Source organism: Rosa rugosa, chromosome 5 (genome assembly GCF_958449725.1).
Source record: "Rosa rugosa chromosome 5, drRosRugo1.1, whole genome shotgun sequence".
Lineage (NCBI taxonomy): Eukaryota > Viridiplantae > Streptophyta > Magnoliopsida > Rosales > Rosaceae > Rosa > Rosa rugosa.
The window spans coordinates 53,135,909-53,151,838 of NC_084824.1; the positions used below are offsets into that span (position 1 = coordinate 53,135,909).

The window sequence follows — 15,930 nt, forward strand, 5'->3', positions numbered from 1 at the left end:
GGCAGAGAAGAAGATGAGAATTTTTCATCATTTAAAGGGTCCGGGCACTTTCCTTCTTAATGCTGTCAAAACACAAAACATTCCTGCATTTTCACTGGGATACTCTTTTTGTAAGAACGTTAAGCCAATGAAATTTCACTAAACCTATGTCGGCATATTGAACAAGGTAAAATAATGCAACTTACCTGAAATCTATTGCTTTTGCTAAATCTGTGATCTCTTGTGAGAAGGAGGAAGCATGGCAAGTCTTGCTAAAATCTGCAGTTAATACCCCTTTCGTGCTGTAGCCCTCAAGTCTATAGCCCACAAAAGTTCATTCCTAGTAGTACAAATTCCTATAGCTTTATGATGCAACTAAAATCGAATCTTCAATGAACAACTAAAAACCGAAAGTTTAAAACTATTGAAGACTAATTAGCAAGAGATTTCAAATGAAAAATTGAAAGGACATACTTTTAAGCATCTGGTGATGCAATCTCAACTTTTCACTGTCTACAAAGCAATTATGTATATTTGTCTATAATTCAAGTTTTCTATTTCCTGTATACAAAGCTATCAAAGAAGTTTTCCTCTGGGAAAAAATAAATAAAATAAAAGGCTATCAAAAGAAGTAACACATCAAATTTTCCTCATTTTCTTCTCTTTCTCATACACTTGGCGGTTGAGATATTTTCTCATTCCGCATCAGTAGCATCAAAGGAAACTGTATTCCACTATTATGTCAAAGTCAATCTAGTCTACGAATTGAGCCAGAACATAGCAAATATCAGTAAAACTCCAGCGTCCCATGAATGGTGGCAGGTGGGTCAATCGCAATACGGGTAGCCTTGCCCTCTAAATGCAAATTGCTTAACAAGTTGGCCTCCTTGGCTAAAACACCCTCTGCTGTCCATAAGGTAACATGAGGCCATTCATTTTTGGGGGTGACTCTTTCACCTTCAACAGAGCCAGGGCAGGCTTCGAATGCAGCCATTTTATCCGTGAAGAGAAGTGCAGCTATATCCACAGGGACCAGTTTGTGTAGGAAGGTGCCATAATTAGCCACGGCAGTAACACCATGACTTCTCTTGTGCGCAAGAGTAACATGAGCCTTATTAATGCTGTTCTCCAAATTCTTGTCTTTTACAAAAGCTTCGACTTTACTATCTTTCCCAGCCAAATTATCAAGCAAACCTTTGATATCGGTAATAGGCAGGCTAATGGCAGCAAATGTAATGGCCGAGATCTTCCTCTTCCCAGAGTCTGAAGTCCTGTACTCTGGAGCCTTATACTCACCTTTTGCAATCTTTCTTAGCTGTTCTGATACTTCCTTAACAGAAGACTCAAAGGGAACCTGAACAGAATTAAAATACCATGCATTGCCAAACAAAATCTCTCGCAACTGTTTCTCCCATTTAGCCCACTCCTTTGTGTAGGCTCCCCTGCTTGAATCCCATCTTCCATGTCTATCAGTGTGAAGGTTGTATAAATTTATTCCATCCTCAAGTGTTGATTTCACAGGATCCGGTAATGGATTCCTCTCCGATATCAGCAGTGGTATTTTGACAAGTGAACCAAAACGCTCAACTAGTTCACACTCAAATTCTCTGCGAGTCTTGCCCTCATAAAGGTGATAGAACATTAGCAGAACATAGCCAGCATTCGGTGAATTTTTGTCAAGGTTTCCCGGATGATTAGCACGTTGAAGCACACGAAACATGAAAACCGCTAATGCGTCAAGAGAAAACGGATTTGATTCAGTTCCTTCAGAATCAGGAACAACTGGTACAGCAGAGGCCCTAGTTCTGTGGCACATGTCTTCGACCTGTCTCCACACTTCTACGTTTGGTGCATTCTTGTCTGCAAGCATTATAGAATATGGTTTTTTCCTACGCTGATCAGCGACCTTCTGCCAATATTTTCCTTTAACAAGATCACCCATTAGACTTTGAACTGGCCGATCATCCCCAAATCCTCCCGGGGCTTTGAGTAGTTCCTTGCATAGTGCTGACTTGGCAGAACCAGGTAGTCCAGGAAAGAATACAATCAGACCCTCAGCCTTTGGAATGGTGTCTGCAACTGAGGCACTGGGGCTTGATGGTACAGACTCCTTCTCGAGATCACCCTCTTCATCTCTTCCTCCCTCAACTATGGCCAAGAAGTTTTCAGCATTTACCAAGTTTCCAGCAGATCCTATAAGAGCCTGATTCTGTGGGCTACGTTTTGCATACTGTTCAAGGAAAGGCTCAGCCTCGCTGAGGTACACTGATGACGACATGTGTTTGTTTCCACATTTCCTTCGTATGTACACAGCCCATTCATCAAGCATCTTGCTGAGTTCCCTCTGCTTTCCAGCTGAAGTGCCCCATATTTTCATTTGCCTCAAGTAATAGGCTTTATAAGCAGCCGGACCTTGTTTAAATAGAGTTGATAAACCATTGCGGATCAAAAAAGTTCGCAGCTTATATGTAAGAAATTTCAATTTGATCATTAAGTTTGCATCTTCTTCCGCCAATCCATGTTTTCCTGACATACCACAGCCCCCATTTATGTCCACAACAGTGCTTTTGTTTTTTGCAATCTCAGCAGCTCTCTCCTTGTTTGCCTTGAACAAATTAATGTCGACGAAAAAACCTCGATATAAAGGCCACAGTCCTGGCTTTGACTTCATCTCTTTCTGATACCGCTGAAATGCAGAGTCGCTACGGACATGAATGACCATTTTATAGAAAACGTTGTCACTGGACATGGAATCATGCTTGTGGTAGTTCTGGTAGCATTTAAAGGCAGCAGGTAAACGCTTTTCTCTCATCAAACAAACCACTTCCTGCAATTTGGTGGTAGAAAAATCAGCAGGATGAGATTTTAAAAATTTTGATAGCACTGATTGATCTGCATTTTTAGAATGTGCATCACCAGCTCCAGGCCCAAGCCAGTCCGAATGGTCAGGACAAAAAGAGGAGCCGACACCCTTAAGAAGTGCTTTTATTTGCTGTGTTTCATCAGACCTATTTGCAGCGCAAATCTCCCTTAGGCTTGGTCCCAAATCAAGACCAGCTGCTTCCATTGGTGGAGGAGGGAAATCTTTTAAGACTTTCTCCATATGTTTTGAGCTCTCATGGCTTACAATACGAGCAACAATACCCTCTAAGATTTCACCTTGCACCTTGATGTGATCTTTCGAACCTGGTATAGATATATCTGCAACTTCATCAAGAGCTCTGCATACACTTGTTGCAGTTCCTTCTTCAGACAGGGCATCAAAGGCAGCAAAAAAAGATGTCACTGCTTTCCTTGTTGAGAACAGCCATACATGATTTGTGGGCAGGCGCCAATTCCGACAGAATGCAATAATCTCGGGAGTTGAGTAGAACTTTGGCTTCCCATTGCCCAACTCCGTGACGGCCGTGACCACAACAAAATCTTCTTTCGGACGCTGTCCATGATCTCCTAGAACAGCAGTCACCAGTTCCATTGATATACACATACGGTTCCTCTCAAGAAAATCATTAAACTCTGCTTGCATCCTCGCTGCTTCCGATCCCCACGCCTCACGAAACATCCTCCCCAGAACAAACACACCCACAGCAGTATATATATTCCCAAAGCTATTTTTCGCATACGCACCACCCTCACTACCAGCATACATAAAAAGTGACCCCGAGTGCTTAAGCGAAACCTCCAATGTAGCCAACCCTTTCGACACCATCTCTATCATCCTTGTCCTAATCTCCTGATCCGACTTCTCATTCTCAAACTTGGGATAGAAAGTAGCTCGGACTTGCACCTGAGCATACGTCGAGTCGTCTACACTAAACTTTTCCATGAAATTATCCATCAACAAGTTGCTTGCACCAGAAGTTCTTTCTTCCACCGCCGCCGCAGCAACAAGATTTCGGCTTTTCCAAATTCCCTTTTGACCTTTTACTGGACCCTGATTTTGTTAAATAATAAATATTATAGATCAAGCAATCACTATGGTTTAATTCTTCTCCATCTTAAACGCAATAAATTGAGTCAAAATCAAACTGGGAAATACCTAACATGAACAGAAAACCTAATTCAACTAGGAACCATAAATTTAACTGCTACCAAATTCATAATCCCAAATCCACAGATGTATATGAAGATAGCAGAAACCATGATGATTATTCATGAAAATTCCAAAAAAAAAAAAAAATCTAATACAAAAGACGAAAACTGAAATAGAGATCAATTGAAAAAGAAAGAGAAAGCACAAACCTTGCTTTGGTAATCGGATTGAGAAAGGAGGAGGGAGACGCAATTGAAGCTCCTGAGCTAAAACAAAACCCTAATGAGCTCTTGAACCGATGGATAGGACCAGCCGGGTTCGTTTAAATTCTGGGTATTTAAGTAGACCTTTCAAACCGACATCGTTTGGTCAAACCGACATCGTTTTAAGTAGTTTTTGTTATAAACCCGAACTCTTATATGAATCATAGATATTATTCCTCCTCCTATATTCTGTTTCTTTACTTCTTAATGACATAAAAGATGCAAATTTACGTGGACAGCTACATATTTATAATATTTACAACAGTTTTTTTTATTTTTTTATTATCGAGATCACACAATATCTTTAAAGATTTTTTTATACCTGACTAATCCGTACCGGAATATCATATAAAACACTTTTTCTCATGGTCAATAGAAATAAATTGAGATTTGAGTTTAAATCAGCACCGGTGAAATTCAAATTTAAGTGCGAGGATTTCACACCGAGAAGCGTCGAGTTAACTCGACCACTCGTGAATTATTTTTTTTTTCACTCCACCTTAGCTTGAACAGATGACCTCGCAAATAAAAAGCAACTATTACCACCCCCCGCCAAACACAGGCAGCCAGCGAAGCTCCTCTTCATAAAAACCAAGCTTCAGGCACACGGTCTTGATTTCTTCCCCAAAAGCAAAAGCTCTTGCCTTCCGTTCTTCGCAGAATGTTTGGTTTTTCGTACGGCGAGCTCTTCCTCTTGATCGGAGCCACCGCTGCTTTAGTCGGTACTCTCTCTCTCTCTCTTTTTCAAAGAACGCTTCTTTATAGTCAAATTTTTGCAATTTTATCATCTCCATGTGATAAAATTGGGGGCTCTTCAGCATCTGCATTTTCAACATTGGGTTATGGGTGATCTGAGATTGTGGAGTTTAATAAAAATAAAAATAAAAATTGAAATTTTAATTAGCTACGTTTTGTTTTGTGTTTTGATGGAATTGGGTGTAGGACCAAAGGATTTGCCTAGGATTGCAAGAATGGCGGGGCGGTTAGCGGGTCGGTCAATCGGGTATGTCCAGTTAGCTCGGGGCCAATTCGACAATGTAATGCAGCAATCGCAGGCTCGCCAGGTACTTCTTTCCTGTAAAGAAATCAGTTAGAGTTGTTCTGTGACCCATGATGCTTCATTCTGCACTACATGGTATGTCAATGTGGTCAACTAGTTAAATGATTTAGTGTGCAATTCATTTAATTTTAGGTTCAAAAGGAACTTCAAGATGCGCTTGCACAGTTAGATTCGATTCGTTATGAAGTACGAAGTCTGTCGCTTATAAACCCCGGTCCTATGACTCGAAAGCTGATGGAAAATGCTGAGGAACTAGCCGCTCCACGTAATGGTAGTGTTCTTAGCAGCCGTAGTTTGCGCAAGCTGAGTAATGTTTTGCTTCTTTCATGATTTCCAGTTTATATGTGTTCTTGTTAGGGGCCGACAGTTCAATCGAGAATACTAAGGAGGAAGTGAAGTTGACGACTAGTGTGACCAAGGTTTAGTACTAGATTCTTTCTTTTGTTTTTATATGTTTTTCTTTTGTAATATCCGACTTTGCATTGTATTGAATTCGTTTTAATATCTTTCACAGGATAATATTAACTTCAGAACATCAGAATCACTTAATTTGCATACACAAGCCACTGCATATGCTAAATTGGCTGAATCTGCTGCTGTGAAAACTGGCTCTTTGAAAAGTAATGAAGAGAAAGAGAGCCTTATTGATGAAAATGGCCTTTTCACTGTTCTCCCAATTTCAGCTGAAAGCACCGGAATGCTACCAAAACGCAAGGGTAATAGACATCGAAACTATTAACACATAAATTGATGTTATTATATACTTTTTTGTCTCAATTTGAGCACACTGCAAAGAGCAGTCAGGAACTAAAATTTTGTTTCAATAAATGGAAGAACAACAGTCGTTTAAACCGTCTTATGTGACATATTTAATATTTTGAATTGCCATACCTTCACATTTTCATCAGTTATGTAAGTTGTGACGGTGTGTGCTGGAAATACTGTGATTCATAATAAGGCAGATATCTATGCCTTTATATGGTTGGCCAAGAAAGGTGTTGCTCTTGTTCATGGCCTGGTTGTGTATTATGCCCCCCATATGGAATTGACTTCCTATGCATGGTGGCTGTATCTGGATTTGCGAGTCCCCACTTTATTGGGCTATCTGATGTCTTAAACTCATGTCCTAAAGAAACTCCTGAAATATTTTGCGGAAATTATTTCTCCTTGATAATTTAGCATGTATCTTGCATATCAAATTATTCCTGTAGACCTTTGTTTTGACACACATAAATGTATGCAGTTGTTTCACTTTATGATTGAACATTTCGTATGAGACCTTGCATATAGTTGTGAATTTCTTCTGGATATGTGTGTGTATAAATAATCAGTTGTTTTAATGACAGAAAACGTTGAAGGATCGGACATTGTGTTGGAAGCAGTGCTTGAAGCAGAGGTAGCACGTAACGCCAAAGATTTCTTTTCACAGCCTGAAAATCAAATACAATGAACAGAAAAGGTGATGCTACTTTTTTATCTTCACTCTTTCTTGTAAGCATTTTCAGTTTTAAATACATAATTGAACTAGATTTGTATTAGGATCATCTTGATTCCTTAAAGTGTGTGTTGTTACTTAGGAAGATCAAAATTACAGACATTCTTCAGATGTTCATTTCTTCTTTCAGCTACTGGGATCAATGAGAATTGCTACAAAAAAGAGAGAGAGAGAGAGAGAGAGAGAGAGAGAAAAAATGATGGCAGTAGAGAAATTTTGTTCACATTTTAAATTGCTGGTCTGTTTATGTCTTGGGATATTTATGGCGCAGGGGATTGGAGAAGGACTATATAATATGTGAAACTTGTTTTTGGCTGTGATATTCAACACATTGTAAAAATTCTAGCTTGATTTCTGTGATTAACTGTTTGGGTTTAGTACTTTTCTTACATTTAGCTGTGAAAACCTTATACAACCTGCAGCTTTATTTGCTTATGAAGACTGTACAATTAGTACTGTCACATGTAATTATAGCACCATTGTCTGTCAAGTTTAAGTGAAATGACAAAGATAGATTGTCTTGTGTAACTTGTAACTGTTGTAAGACAGAAAAACAGTTGAAGCATAAATCAGTGATGTTGAACTATAGCTATAGCAGTAGTGTCAAAATGGTAAATGTCAAAATGGTCCTAAGATTAGTTAGCTATAGCAGTAGTGTTAATGAAGGCAACTTTAGCTTCATCCTAAAAATTGAAATTGTTTATATTTTTTTAATAATGGTTAGAATAATGTATGTGGCACTATTTACATTTTTAATTGAATGTATGGATATTTAATACTGTTCTGCCATTTGGTAGGTTAAACTGAGATTGTTGAATACGTAGAGAGAGAGAGAGAGAGATGTCTTGCCATATGCATCTTACCCAAGAAAATCTTTCTTCCAGTCTTTCCTCCTGCAGTCTAATGTGAGTATATTTGTAGTTCATAGTCACTAATGCAGGTACCACTTCTGAATTTGTATATAGTTTCTTGATGAAGATAATATAATCTAAAAGTGTTTTAGCTTTAAATTCAATCTAAACGTGTTATAACTTTTTACTGCCTTTCAAGTCTATGGTGAGTATGATTGTAGTTCATTAGTATCATTTCATTTGTCTATCAAGTTTCTGAGGAGCAATGGTGAAGGTTAGGTGTGCAGAGGGGGAAATTTGCACTTACCTTGAGCCCTCTTGCTTTGATCACAATCCTCCAACTATATATTCATGGGTGTTGTTCTCCAACTATATATACCAGTGCGAAAAGGAACTCTGGATAGATCATATAACATTTCTTGGAAACGAGACTCAAATCATCAGAATTAAGTCTTTCAGCACACATTAATTTGAAGCGAAGCAACTAAGTTGGCATTTGGAAAATGTTGCAATTCTTCTACTATCTAGATATTTGCCTCAGACAAGGCAAAGAACTCATTTAGGACTTTCAAGTTTAAACGTAACCGAATATATTAGACATTAATATTTAGAATATCATTGTACTTATCCAACGGTTGACCTTGAAAATCTTTATTATAAGGTACTCACCTGGGAGTTTTGTTTCAAGAATCCATTACTTTTACCTTAAAATATGTATTAAATCTAATAAATGACAGTTGACGAAGAGAAGATCGTCGGTCTCAAGAGCTCATTTCTACTATTTTTTGTATCGAATAAATGTAATTTAATTTGAGAGTTCCAAATTTCCAGTGCTTATAATTGGTTCTCTTGGTTCCATGTTGAGGTCTTGGAGGTCTTGGAAGCCCAATTAAACCCCAATGTAGCCAGCAGTCCAAAACAATACTTTGTCCAGTATCTTAAGTCCAAAGTCCAAAACAATACTTGGTTCCTCTCAGGGTAAGGACTGATGTCGATAGTTGAAGCCCAAAACATGTCAACGGTTTCTCCTAAGCAAGGATTCCCAGTTGTTGAGGCATCAACGTCGAACCACCATTTAAGTCGATAGTAGGCACCTCTAAGGACCATCATAGCACCGTCATAGCACCGCTATCCTCAAGAGAAGACTGTTGATGAACCGCTCCACCATCTTCAATATGAGCCAAACACCGAAGAGGCCACACCAAGACTAACAACAAGGTTCATCCCTCACTAAGAAACCCAGACTGCCCTAACCTACAAACTTCCGCCACCAAAACCACGAAAGCCCGCCATACCACAGTCTAGATCGGCCCGAGCGAGCCACTAACCTAATCCACCTCACCAGTAAGATTAAAAACGAAAAAAAAAAAGGAAACTAGTCACCGCCGCTTAAACTATAAGACGATCCATGTCTCCCTTAGACCAATCGTTCCTAATGGCTAAAGGAAAAATCGATGAAAGCATGAAAGTGAGACTAAGGATTAACATGCCCCCAAAAAGGTCTCGAATTAATGACCAAGTAGTACTGCATCGATCAGCAAACCAAAGAAATCCTAAAGGGGGAGAGGAGAGAAAGATTAGCTCAACTCTAGAATCACCAAAGATGCAAGAAGGGAACTAGAGTTGTTGACAAAACTCTAGGCAAAGCAGTTTGTGCTTGCAATATCAAATTGGATTTGACTAGGTTGATTCTGTGACGCTAGAGATCACACTGAAAGTCCTTATTTGTAAAGCAAAAGAAGAACCTTATACAAGGTTGGTGCTCTCCTCGTCCTCAAGCTTGAGCAAGTAGTCAGGTCTGGGATAGCCGAGACGATTCACACCCCACAGTGTTGACATGCCGCGCGCCAACAAAAAGAGACTGTTTGCTGGCCTCTTTAGTCGAGCCAAACAATAACTTCTTAAATTTTGGCCGGTGCTAAAACTTATTATTTTTTGAATGAAAATCGCTTTTGCGATGTGAAATCGCAGTCTTTAGTTTCAATAGTCCGGAATCCAAACCCATCAACTTTAAGAAAGAATTGTTTTGTTGCCTTGCTCTATCACTTGCCAAAAAATAATTGATCTTACATGAAAGAAGAAACATGGAGCTGCCACACAATGTCAGATCCAAGAAATCCATATGCATGAGAGAGAGGGAGAGAGGAGAGGGGGGATTTGCTATCGAGATAAGATTTATTGGCCTAATTAAATCATATGTTAGTGATCCTATAAAATTCAATCGTATAGTAACTAATGTATAAACAAATAGGATCCACAAGCAAGGCTGCTATTCCTATATACCTAACTACCATATCACATTATAAAGTTTATGATCATGTTCTGATCCCATATATTTGATATATGGAAATATAAATTAATGGCCATGAATGAGATCCCCATCAACATTCACATGGCCTTGTTCCCTCCCCTCACTTGCCCTCATGAATTTATTAGTACCTACCTCAGAGGAATTAATACAAAATTATACAATGAAATCATTGAATACATTACATAAAAGGAAATTGATCATATGAAATGAAGAATCCTTTTGAGGGAAAAAAAAGTAGCATTGAATTTGAAGGAATAAAACACAAGACACAACTATGACAACAAGGCCAACAACAAAAAATAATGGGGGAATTATAAAGAAAGCCATTGGCGATAAACAAGGCAGAGACACTAGGTTAAGTTTATTGCTTCTTGTCGATTACAGATATTCAGCAATCTTTAATTACTATCTATATACCATCATCATCACATAAAAATACAGACACTTCCAAAGAACACCAGGCTACTCAATCCGTAGAACATGCACTTAATCAAATGCCGGTTGATCGAGCTTGACCGATCAGCTTCTGTTCTTGCATTTCTCCATCGCTTTTGGAGCTGAAAGTAATCAAAACAAAATTAGAATTTATTATTCTACTATATATAGATGAAAAAGTTCTTCTTTTTCCTTCTAAATTAATAACCAAAATTTCTTCAAACCTAGATATATAGCTATAAGCATTTCTCAAAAACTATTACTATTATTTCTTTTCAGAAAAGGGTAATTTTATATGTACATCATGCTAGGGTGGTGTGAAAATAACATTATAATATTCTCCTTTACCCAAAAAAAAAAAAAAAAACTTATTTGCGTTTACATACCAAGTCCAATTGCCTCTGATCCTTTCATTATTCGCAGGCGCTTGCATGAATCAACAAACATCCTGCATACAAACTAAAATTTAGTAACCAAGTAATTACTTATGAAGTCGTACTGTTAATTAATTAATACTCTTCTATTTATTGTTTGAATTTAGGGTTTGAAGAGAGATAGAGAGGGGATGAAGATTGAAGAACTTACTCCCATGGAACGTCACCCACAAGCATCCAGTCTCCATCCTTATCTTCATAGGTCGGCACATACTCAGTACTGTTCAGAAGATCCATCAACTTGCTTTCATTCATGAAGTCTATCATTCCTTGGGCCCCATAGTAACCTTCAATTAACAACCATGTAAACATGATAATTATTAAAAGATTCAGAAATAAAATATTGGAGTTACTAATAACAATTAACTAAACAACAATGATTTCATGTGCACGAATTTTGGAACCAAAATCATGGCTAGTCAAGATCTAAAACAAGTACGTCAGTGTTTCTAAATCAAGCTAGAAATTAAGTATATTGAACTTACCCATGGTGAAGGAGCTGAACATCTTGGACAAGGCATCAGATAGCTCCTTGTAGCTCTTGTACATCTTCAGATCCACCTTACGAAGATAGGGTGCACCATCCATGCAAACCTTCACGAATGCAGCCTTCTCAGTAGTAGTACTGCTCTCCTCGCCGGTGCTCTTCTGCGCCATAACGTTCTTTCTGTAGGAGCGCACTGGTGGCCAACCGACAACTTGTGCCCTGAAGAAGTAATTAATGCATAATACATTAATAACAAGTTTAGCCAGATTACTAAGACTATTATTAAAGAGATGAAATAATCTTTGAACCGAAAATAGAATTTCTTGCATATAACAGTTGTATATAACCTCTTTGTGATTAAATAATCGGCATCTGTGAGAGTTTTAACGAAAAAAAGGTTATAGGACGGTTGTATGGGAGAAACAAATCATAAAGCAAAACAGAAAGAAGGGTTTATAAACAAGTTTCACAATACATGTAACTGTGTAAGCATATAGAGACCAATGATCACTAAAGAAATTTAAGGACAGACGACTTACTTGGCTGGTGGTTTTGCTGGATCTTTAACGCAAGGAAGGTTTTTCTCCTTGGAAGAAACATTTTTGACATTCTCATTTATCAGATCTTCCTTGGCGTGTAGGTTGAGTTTGAGATCAACGGTCTCGGAGAAACCTCTCTTTCCGGTAGCCTTAGGAGTACAGATCTCCGGCTCGGTCACAGCAGCCCCGCCGGGCAACCCAAGGCACAGCTCGGTCTCTTTGAAGTTCAAAGTCATCTTCCGGCTAACAGCTTCCATGGAAACTAACTGAGCCACGGCCACCCACACTAGAAGATAAGTGCTCTGATAAAAAGCCTGTGAATGTCCGTATGCTTGCTCTTATATCTGTGGAGATGTAGAGCTGCTTTAGCTTCTGCTTCTTGTGTCCTCTTCTGTTAATAATGTTGGTTTCGGCGATGTGAGAGAGAGAGAGAAAGAGAGACTCCCCACAACAATAATATATCACTGCGTGGGACGTTTGTGTCTGTGTCTGCATGTGTATGTGTTATGGAGTTTCTGATCTTGTGATTTGACACGTGGGGGGTTGGGAGCGGTTTGATCTGACCTATTGATTTGGAAATAGTACAGGACTTAATTGATGGCACAATCATTTGCCGACGGGATTAGGTTTCGTGAAGATAGTGGCTAATATGGGCTCTCTCCAATTCTCCGTTTTGATCCCTACTTGAGCTGTTTGTTTCTTCTCATAGTCAACCTTCACCTGCAAGGCAGAGCCGGTCAGATGCATTCACTTACAGAATAAAAGTATTTCTAGTAGATTTTCCGTTTTGAACTTTTGATCCTTAATGTAATTAAAGTCGTTTTTCTTCAAGTTATAATCCGATGTGAATAAATGAAAAACTCATGTAAGTTAATTATTAGAAGTGGATTTTCCACCGCAGCTAATCCTTTTGCATATATATCAGTTCTTCTGGGTGACAGTTTTAATGGTGTATTTATCGTATTTTTACTTTACATGTGGTTATTAGTTTTATGTTTTTTCATCTCATGCATAATTTAACTTACTAGTTTTTGCATGTGCTTACAACCGGCCAAAATTTTAGTTAGGAATCTACGCTCTACTAGTTCTACGTCTTAAAACAGTGATCCTTAAATTTTAAAAATAGGCACATGTCAAACAAATAGAAAAATTCGTTCACATTACTACATGATTTAGTAACTATCCTTTTTTTTTTCTGTTTTTTTTTTTTTTTTGTATTCTTTTTCTTATAAAGAATATCAAACAATTTATATTATATATAGGTATGAATTCTTGGTAGCCAAATGTCTCTAAAAACATTTTATTATTATTATTATTATTATTATTATTATTATTATTATTATTATATATATATATATATATATATATATATATATATATATATATATGTATTACCAAATAATCGAATTAAGTGAAGAATTCTTAATCTCAAAACAACCTGTGAGAGAAGGTGAAAAAGACTAAGACAAGTGATCGAATGATTTGATCTCTTCCTGTTTATGAGTAATTTAACCCCAAAAGAAAAACAAAATAAAAAGAGAGGTCATGTGAATCACAAGTAGTTATCGCGTATTTATCTCTATTATGATGTCTAGACTTTACTCAGGATCTTTTGCCACATTAATTAGAGTTAATTTTGAATTTTTGCCTCTTTCCAAAGCCCTTGCTAGGTTTGTGGATATCTTCCTTTACAATCTCAGTTTCATCCATCATGTGAGTGCATAATGCATATGCCATCCCACTACGTGTGGTTTTTTCAAGTTGGAAAAATTAGGTCGAAAGAAGAGAGAAAATTAAAGGCATGTCTGTCAAATCTGGGTTCATGGTGATGTTGGAACATGGATACAACTTTCATTTGAGTATCATATTGTATATCATGAATCTATTCTTGATTCAAATATTCTGAGCCGACCAAGAAACAAAAAAGAAAAAGTCTGTTCGAAGTCACATTATATATGTCCTAGTACAACTAGCTCATGAAACTAGCCTACCAACATGCTTTCGATGGTAATATTTATCTCATATTTACTCATTTTGAAAGAGTAATATCAATATATATTTATATTATGTTTTTTGTTTTTTGAGAATAAATAATTTCATTACTTATCCATGACCAGAAAACACTTACATCAAAACTTGTCTTATCCGAATGTGTCATAGTTGGTATAAGCCGCCAAGCAAATTGACAGATAAATCTCATTGCAAACAAAATGAGCTCACTTATTCGAGCCTAGAAACCAAAGGACCCAAACCCTCACAAACTAACTCCTTCAAATAGTAAATCTAGTCGCTTAGATACCTCAATTGGTATACAACTAGAGAAACTAAGAATTAAACCAAAGTCCATTTGATAGGCTAAAATTAGGAAAAAAAAAAACTAAATGGGGACGAAGAACTGTCGCACGTACATCGGAGCGTACTCTGCCGCCACGCCACACCAATGCGTACTCCAACCCCACCGCCGCTAGGGAACAACATCACCACCACGACTTTGCCATCCAGAAGATACCACCAAAACCGGAATGGACCAACCCACCTAAATCCAGTTAGATTGGGATCACCCAGCACCCCAGGCCTCCAGCTGATCTACGATAAGGCGACATTGCACCGCGCTGCCGACACTATCCCGATGAACCGGTGCACGCAACCGCCTAAACCACAGATAAGCTTCGAACCCAAGCAACGCCGCCCATTCATTGTCCAAACCCAAGCAATGTAATCCCAAAAGTCAGAGGGCAATAGGAATCATTCCCGTCCAACAGCAACCCATCATCGGCCAGACAAGAGCCATCGTTGATGGCTGATCGCCACCGGACAAGAGGAAGGATTTCAGATTTTTTGGCTGACTTTACTTCCTAACTACTCTCCACACGGCTAAGGTTTTTAAGACTATATTCTCTGCGATAATATTTATGTTTTGTTGATATCACATTGCTAATCACATATTTTACAGAATTTTACATGTATCCTATGACCATAAGAAATGTAATCAATAGGGTGCCCCGATTGACAAGATATACTATAATTATTATCTTAATTAATTTACTGGTACTACCTATTAATTTATTTTTATATTACATTACCATTACCATGGAATCATGGATGTTCCATAGGCCCTTGCCTTTTCAAACTCCATGCTTTTAATTTGAATCTGTGGGCGTTGAGATAGGCATATACCACGACTGAGCCATTTTCAATTGTCTCCATAGAAATGCAAATAGTTTACTTTTCTGGGAACCTTCCAAATGTGCATAATCGCACATGAACGAATAATTCATACCATAGATGCATGAGTAAATTAATTCATTCCAAATTAAGCTAACCATATGAGCACATGATTGGTTAATTTGTATTTTTAGTTGACCCCTTGGAAATATGGTTAACGCATGATAACTCGTAATTTCATACATTTTTATACGCTTAAATATCTAATTCTAGGCTTAGTTCTTATCATTTTTGAGTCATTTACTTTGTGTTTGTGTTTTGTAGGTTAAATTGGAGAAAATAAAGATTTGGAGCTTAAAATCAAACGCAGGATTGAAAGGATGCTAGCCATCCTGATCTTCCAGAATTGTCTCTGTTTTGCGTCAACTTCAAGGATTAAACTGTACATTCTCACAAGGAACTAGCAGGCGAGCCTTATACCACGGAAAGATACGGATGTTAGCTTTCTGAGGAATTTTACGGAAGTGGATTCGCATTCCTGTGGAGCAAGTTATGATGATTTTAGCGAACCTAGTTCGGGAAGGCAGATTCTGACGGATTTTCGGAATCTGACTTGTGGTGCCCAAGTCCGTTGTTCTTAGCACTTGAATGGAACAAGGCTGAACTTGTCTGACATATTTGGAGTAATTTCTTGCATTGACTTTAATAACCCTGCGTTTCTTTGGAGAGAAGAAATCTATTTCAAGTTGGACTAGAAGACCTAAGAAGCCCAAAGTCAAGGAGGATTTGGAAAGGGAGATAGAGGGCAGAAAACCTAACACGCCTAGAGACACAAGAGAGAGAATATTCTGCAGAGAACAAGGAGAAGAGAAGCTCTC

General features: G+C 38.0%; 3 protein-coding genes across 5 annotated transcripts; 1 reads left to right on the forward strand and 2 right to left on the reverse strand.

The window, feature by feature from the left end:
* Nucleotides 1–425: 425 nt before the first annotated feature.
* On the reverse strand, nt 426–4,366 carry LOC133709464 (tRNA ligase 1-like). Its single transcript, XM_062135218.1, has 2 exons — nt 4,222–4,366; nt 426–3,913 (listed from the first exon to the last, which is right to left on the reverse strand). Exon 2 carries the CDS (start codon nt 3,815–3,817, stop codon nt 767–769), a length of 3,051 nt encoding a protein of 1,016 aa, XP_061991202.1. The 5' UTR covers nt 3,818–3,913; nt 4,222–4,366; the 3' UTR covers nt 426–766.
* Nucleotides 4,367–4,842: 476 nt separating this feature from the next.
* LOC133709757 (uncharacterized) lies at nt 4,843–7,873 on the forward strand. 3 transcript variants are annotated; one of them, XM_062135613.1, is made up of 7 exons: nt 4,843–4,997; nt 5,218–5,339; nt 5,468–5,606; nt 5,693–5,754; nt 5,850–6,051; nt 6,682–6,794; nt 7,628–7,873. In XM_062135613.1, the coding sequence occupies exons 1-6, from the start codon at nt 4,937–4,939 to the stop codon at nt 6,783–6,785; spliced, it is 690 nt and encodes a 229-aa protein (XP_061991597.1). In that variant the 5' UTR covers nt 4,843–4,936; the 3' UTR covers nt 6,786–6,794; nt 7,628–7,873. The 3 variants fall into 3 exon arrangements, with proteins under 3 accessions (XP_061991597.1, XP_061991596.1, XP_061991598.1); XM_062135612.1 differs by lacking the exon at nt 7,628–7,873 and adding an exon at nt 6,961–7,416; XM_062135614.1 differs by lacking the exon at nt 7,628–7,873 and adding an exon at nt 7,102–7,416.
* A 2,321-nt stretch (nt 7,874–10,194) lies between these two features.
* LOC133710212 (auxin-responsive protein IAA14-like) lies at nt 10,195–12,348 on the reverse strand. The gene is made up of 5 exons (XM_062136227.1): nt 11,888–12,348; nt 11,347–11,567; nt 11,013–11,148; nt 10,814–10,875; nt 10,195–10,549 (listed from the first exon to the last, which is right to left on the reverse strand). The coding sequence occupies exons 1-5, from the start codon at nt 12,142–12,144 to the stop codon at nt 10,512–10,514; spliced, it is 714 nt and encodes a 237-aa protein (XP_061992211.1). The 5' UTR covers nt 12,145–12,348; the 3' UTR covers nt 10,195–10,511.
* Nucleotides 12,349–15,930: the final 3,582 nt, after the last annotated feature.

What these genes read in the sequence shown, in the direction of transcription:
- LOC133709464 (XM_062135218.1), bottom strand. Translation starts at nt 3,817, where the DNA reads ATGGATAATTTCATGGAAAAGTTTAGTGTAGACGACTCGACGTATGCT.
- LOC133709757 (XM_062135613.1), top strand. Translation starts at nt 4,937, where the DNA reads ATGTTTGGTTTTTCGTACGGCGAGCTCTTCCTCTTGATCGGAGCCACC. An exon ending in AGCCACCGCTGCTTTAGTCG is followed by an intron (nt 4,998 to 5,217) that starts GTACTCTCTCTC and finishes AATTGGGTGTAG; the next exon opens with GACCAAAGGATTTGCCTAGG. An exon ending in AGCAATCGCAGGCTCGCCAG is followed by an intron (nt 5,340 to 5,467) that starts GTACTTCTTTCC and finishes ATTTAATTTTAG; the next exon opens with GTTCAAAAGGAACTTCAAGA.
- LOC133710212 (XM_062136227.1), bottom strand. Translation starts at nt 12,144, where the DNA reads ATGGAAGCTGTTAGCCGGAAGATGACTTTGAACTTCAAAGAGACCGAG. An exon ending in CCAGCAAAACCACCAGCCAA is followed by an intron (nt 11,568 to 11,887) that starts GTAAGTCGTCTG and finishes TTACTTCTTCAG; the next exon opens with GGCACAAGTTGTCGGTTGGC. An exon ending in GTGGGTGACGTTCCATGGGA is followed by an intron (nt 10,876 to 11,012) that starts GTAAGTTCTTCA and finishes GTTTGTATGCAG; the next exon opens with GATGTTTGTTGATTCATGCA.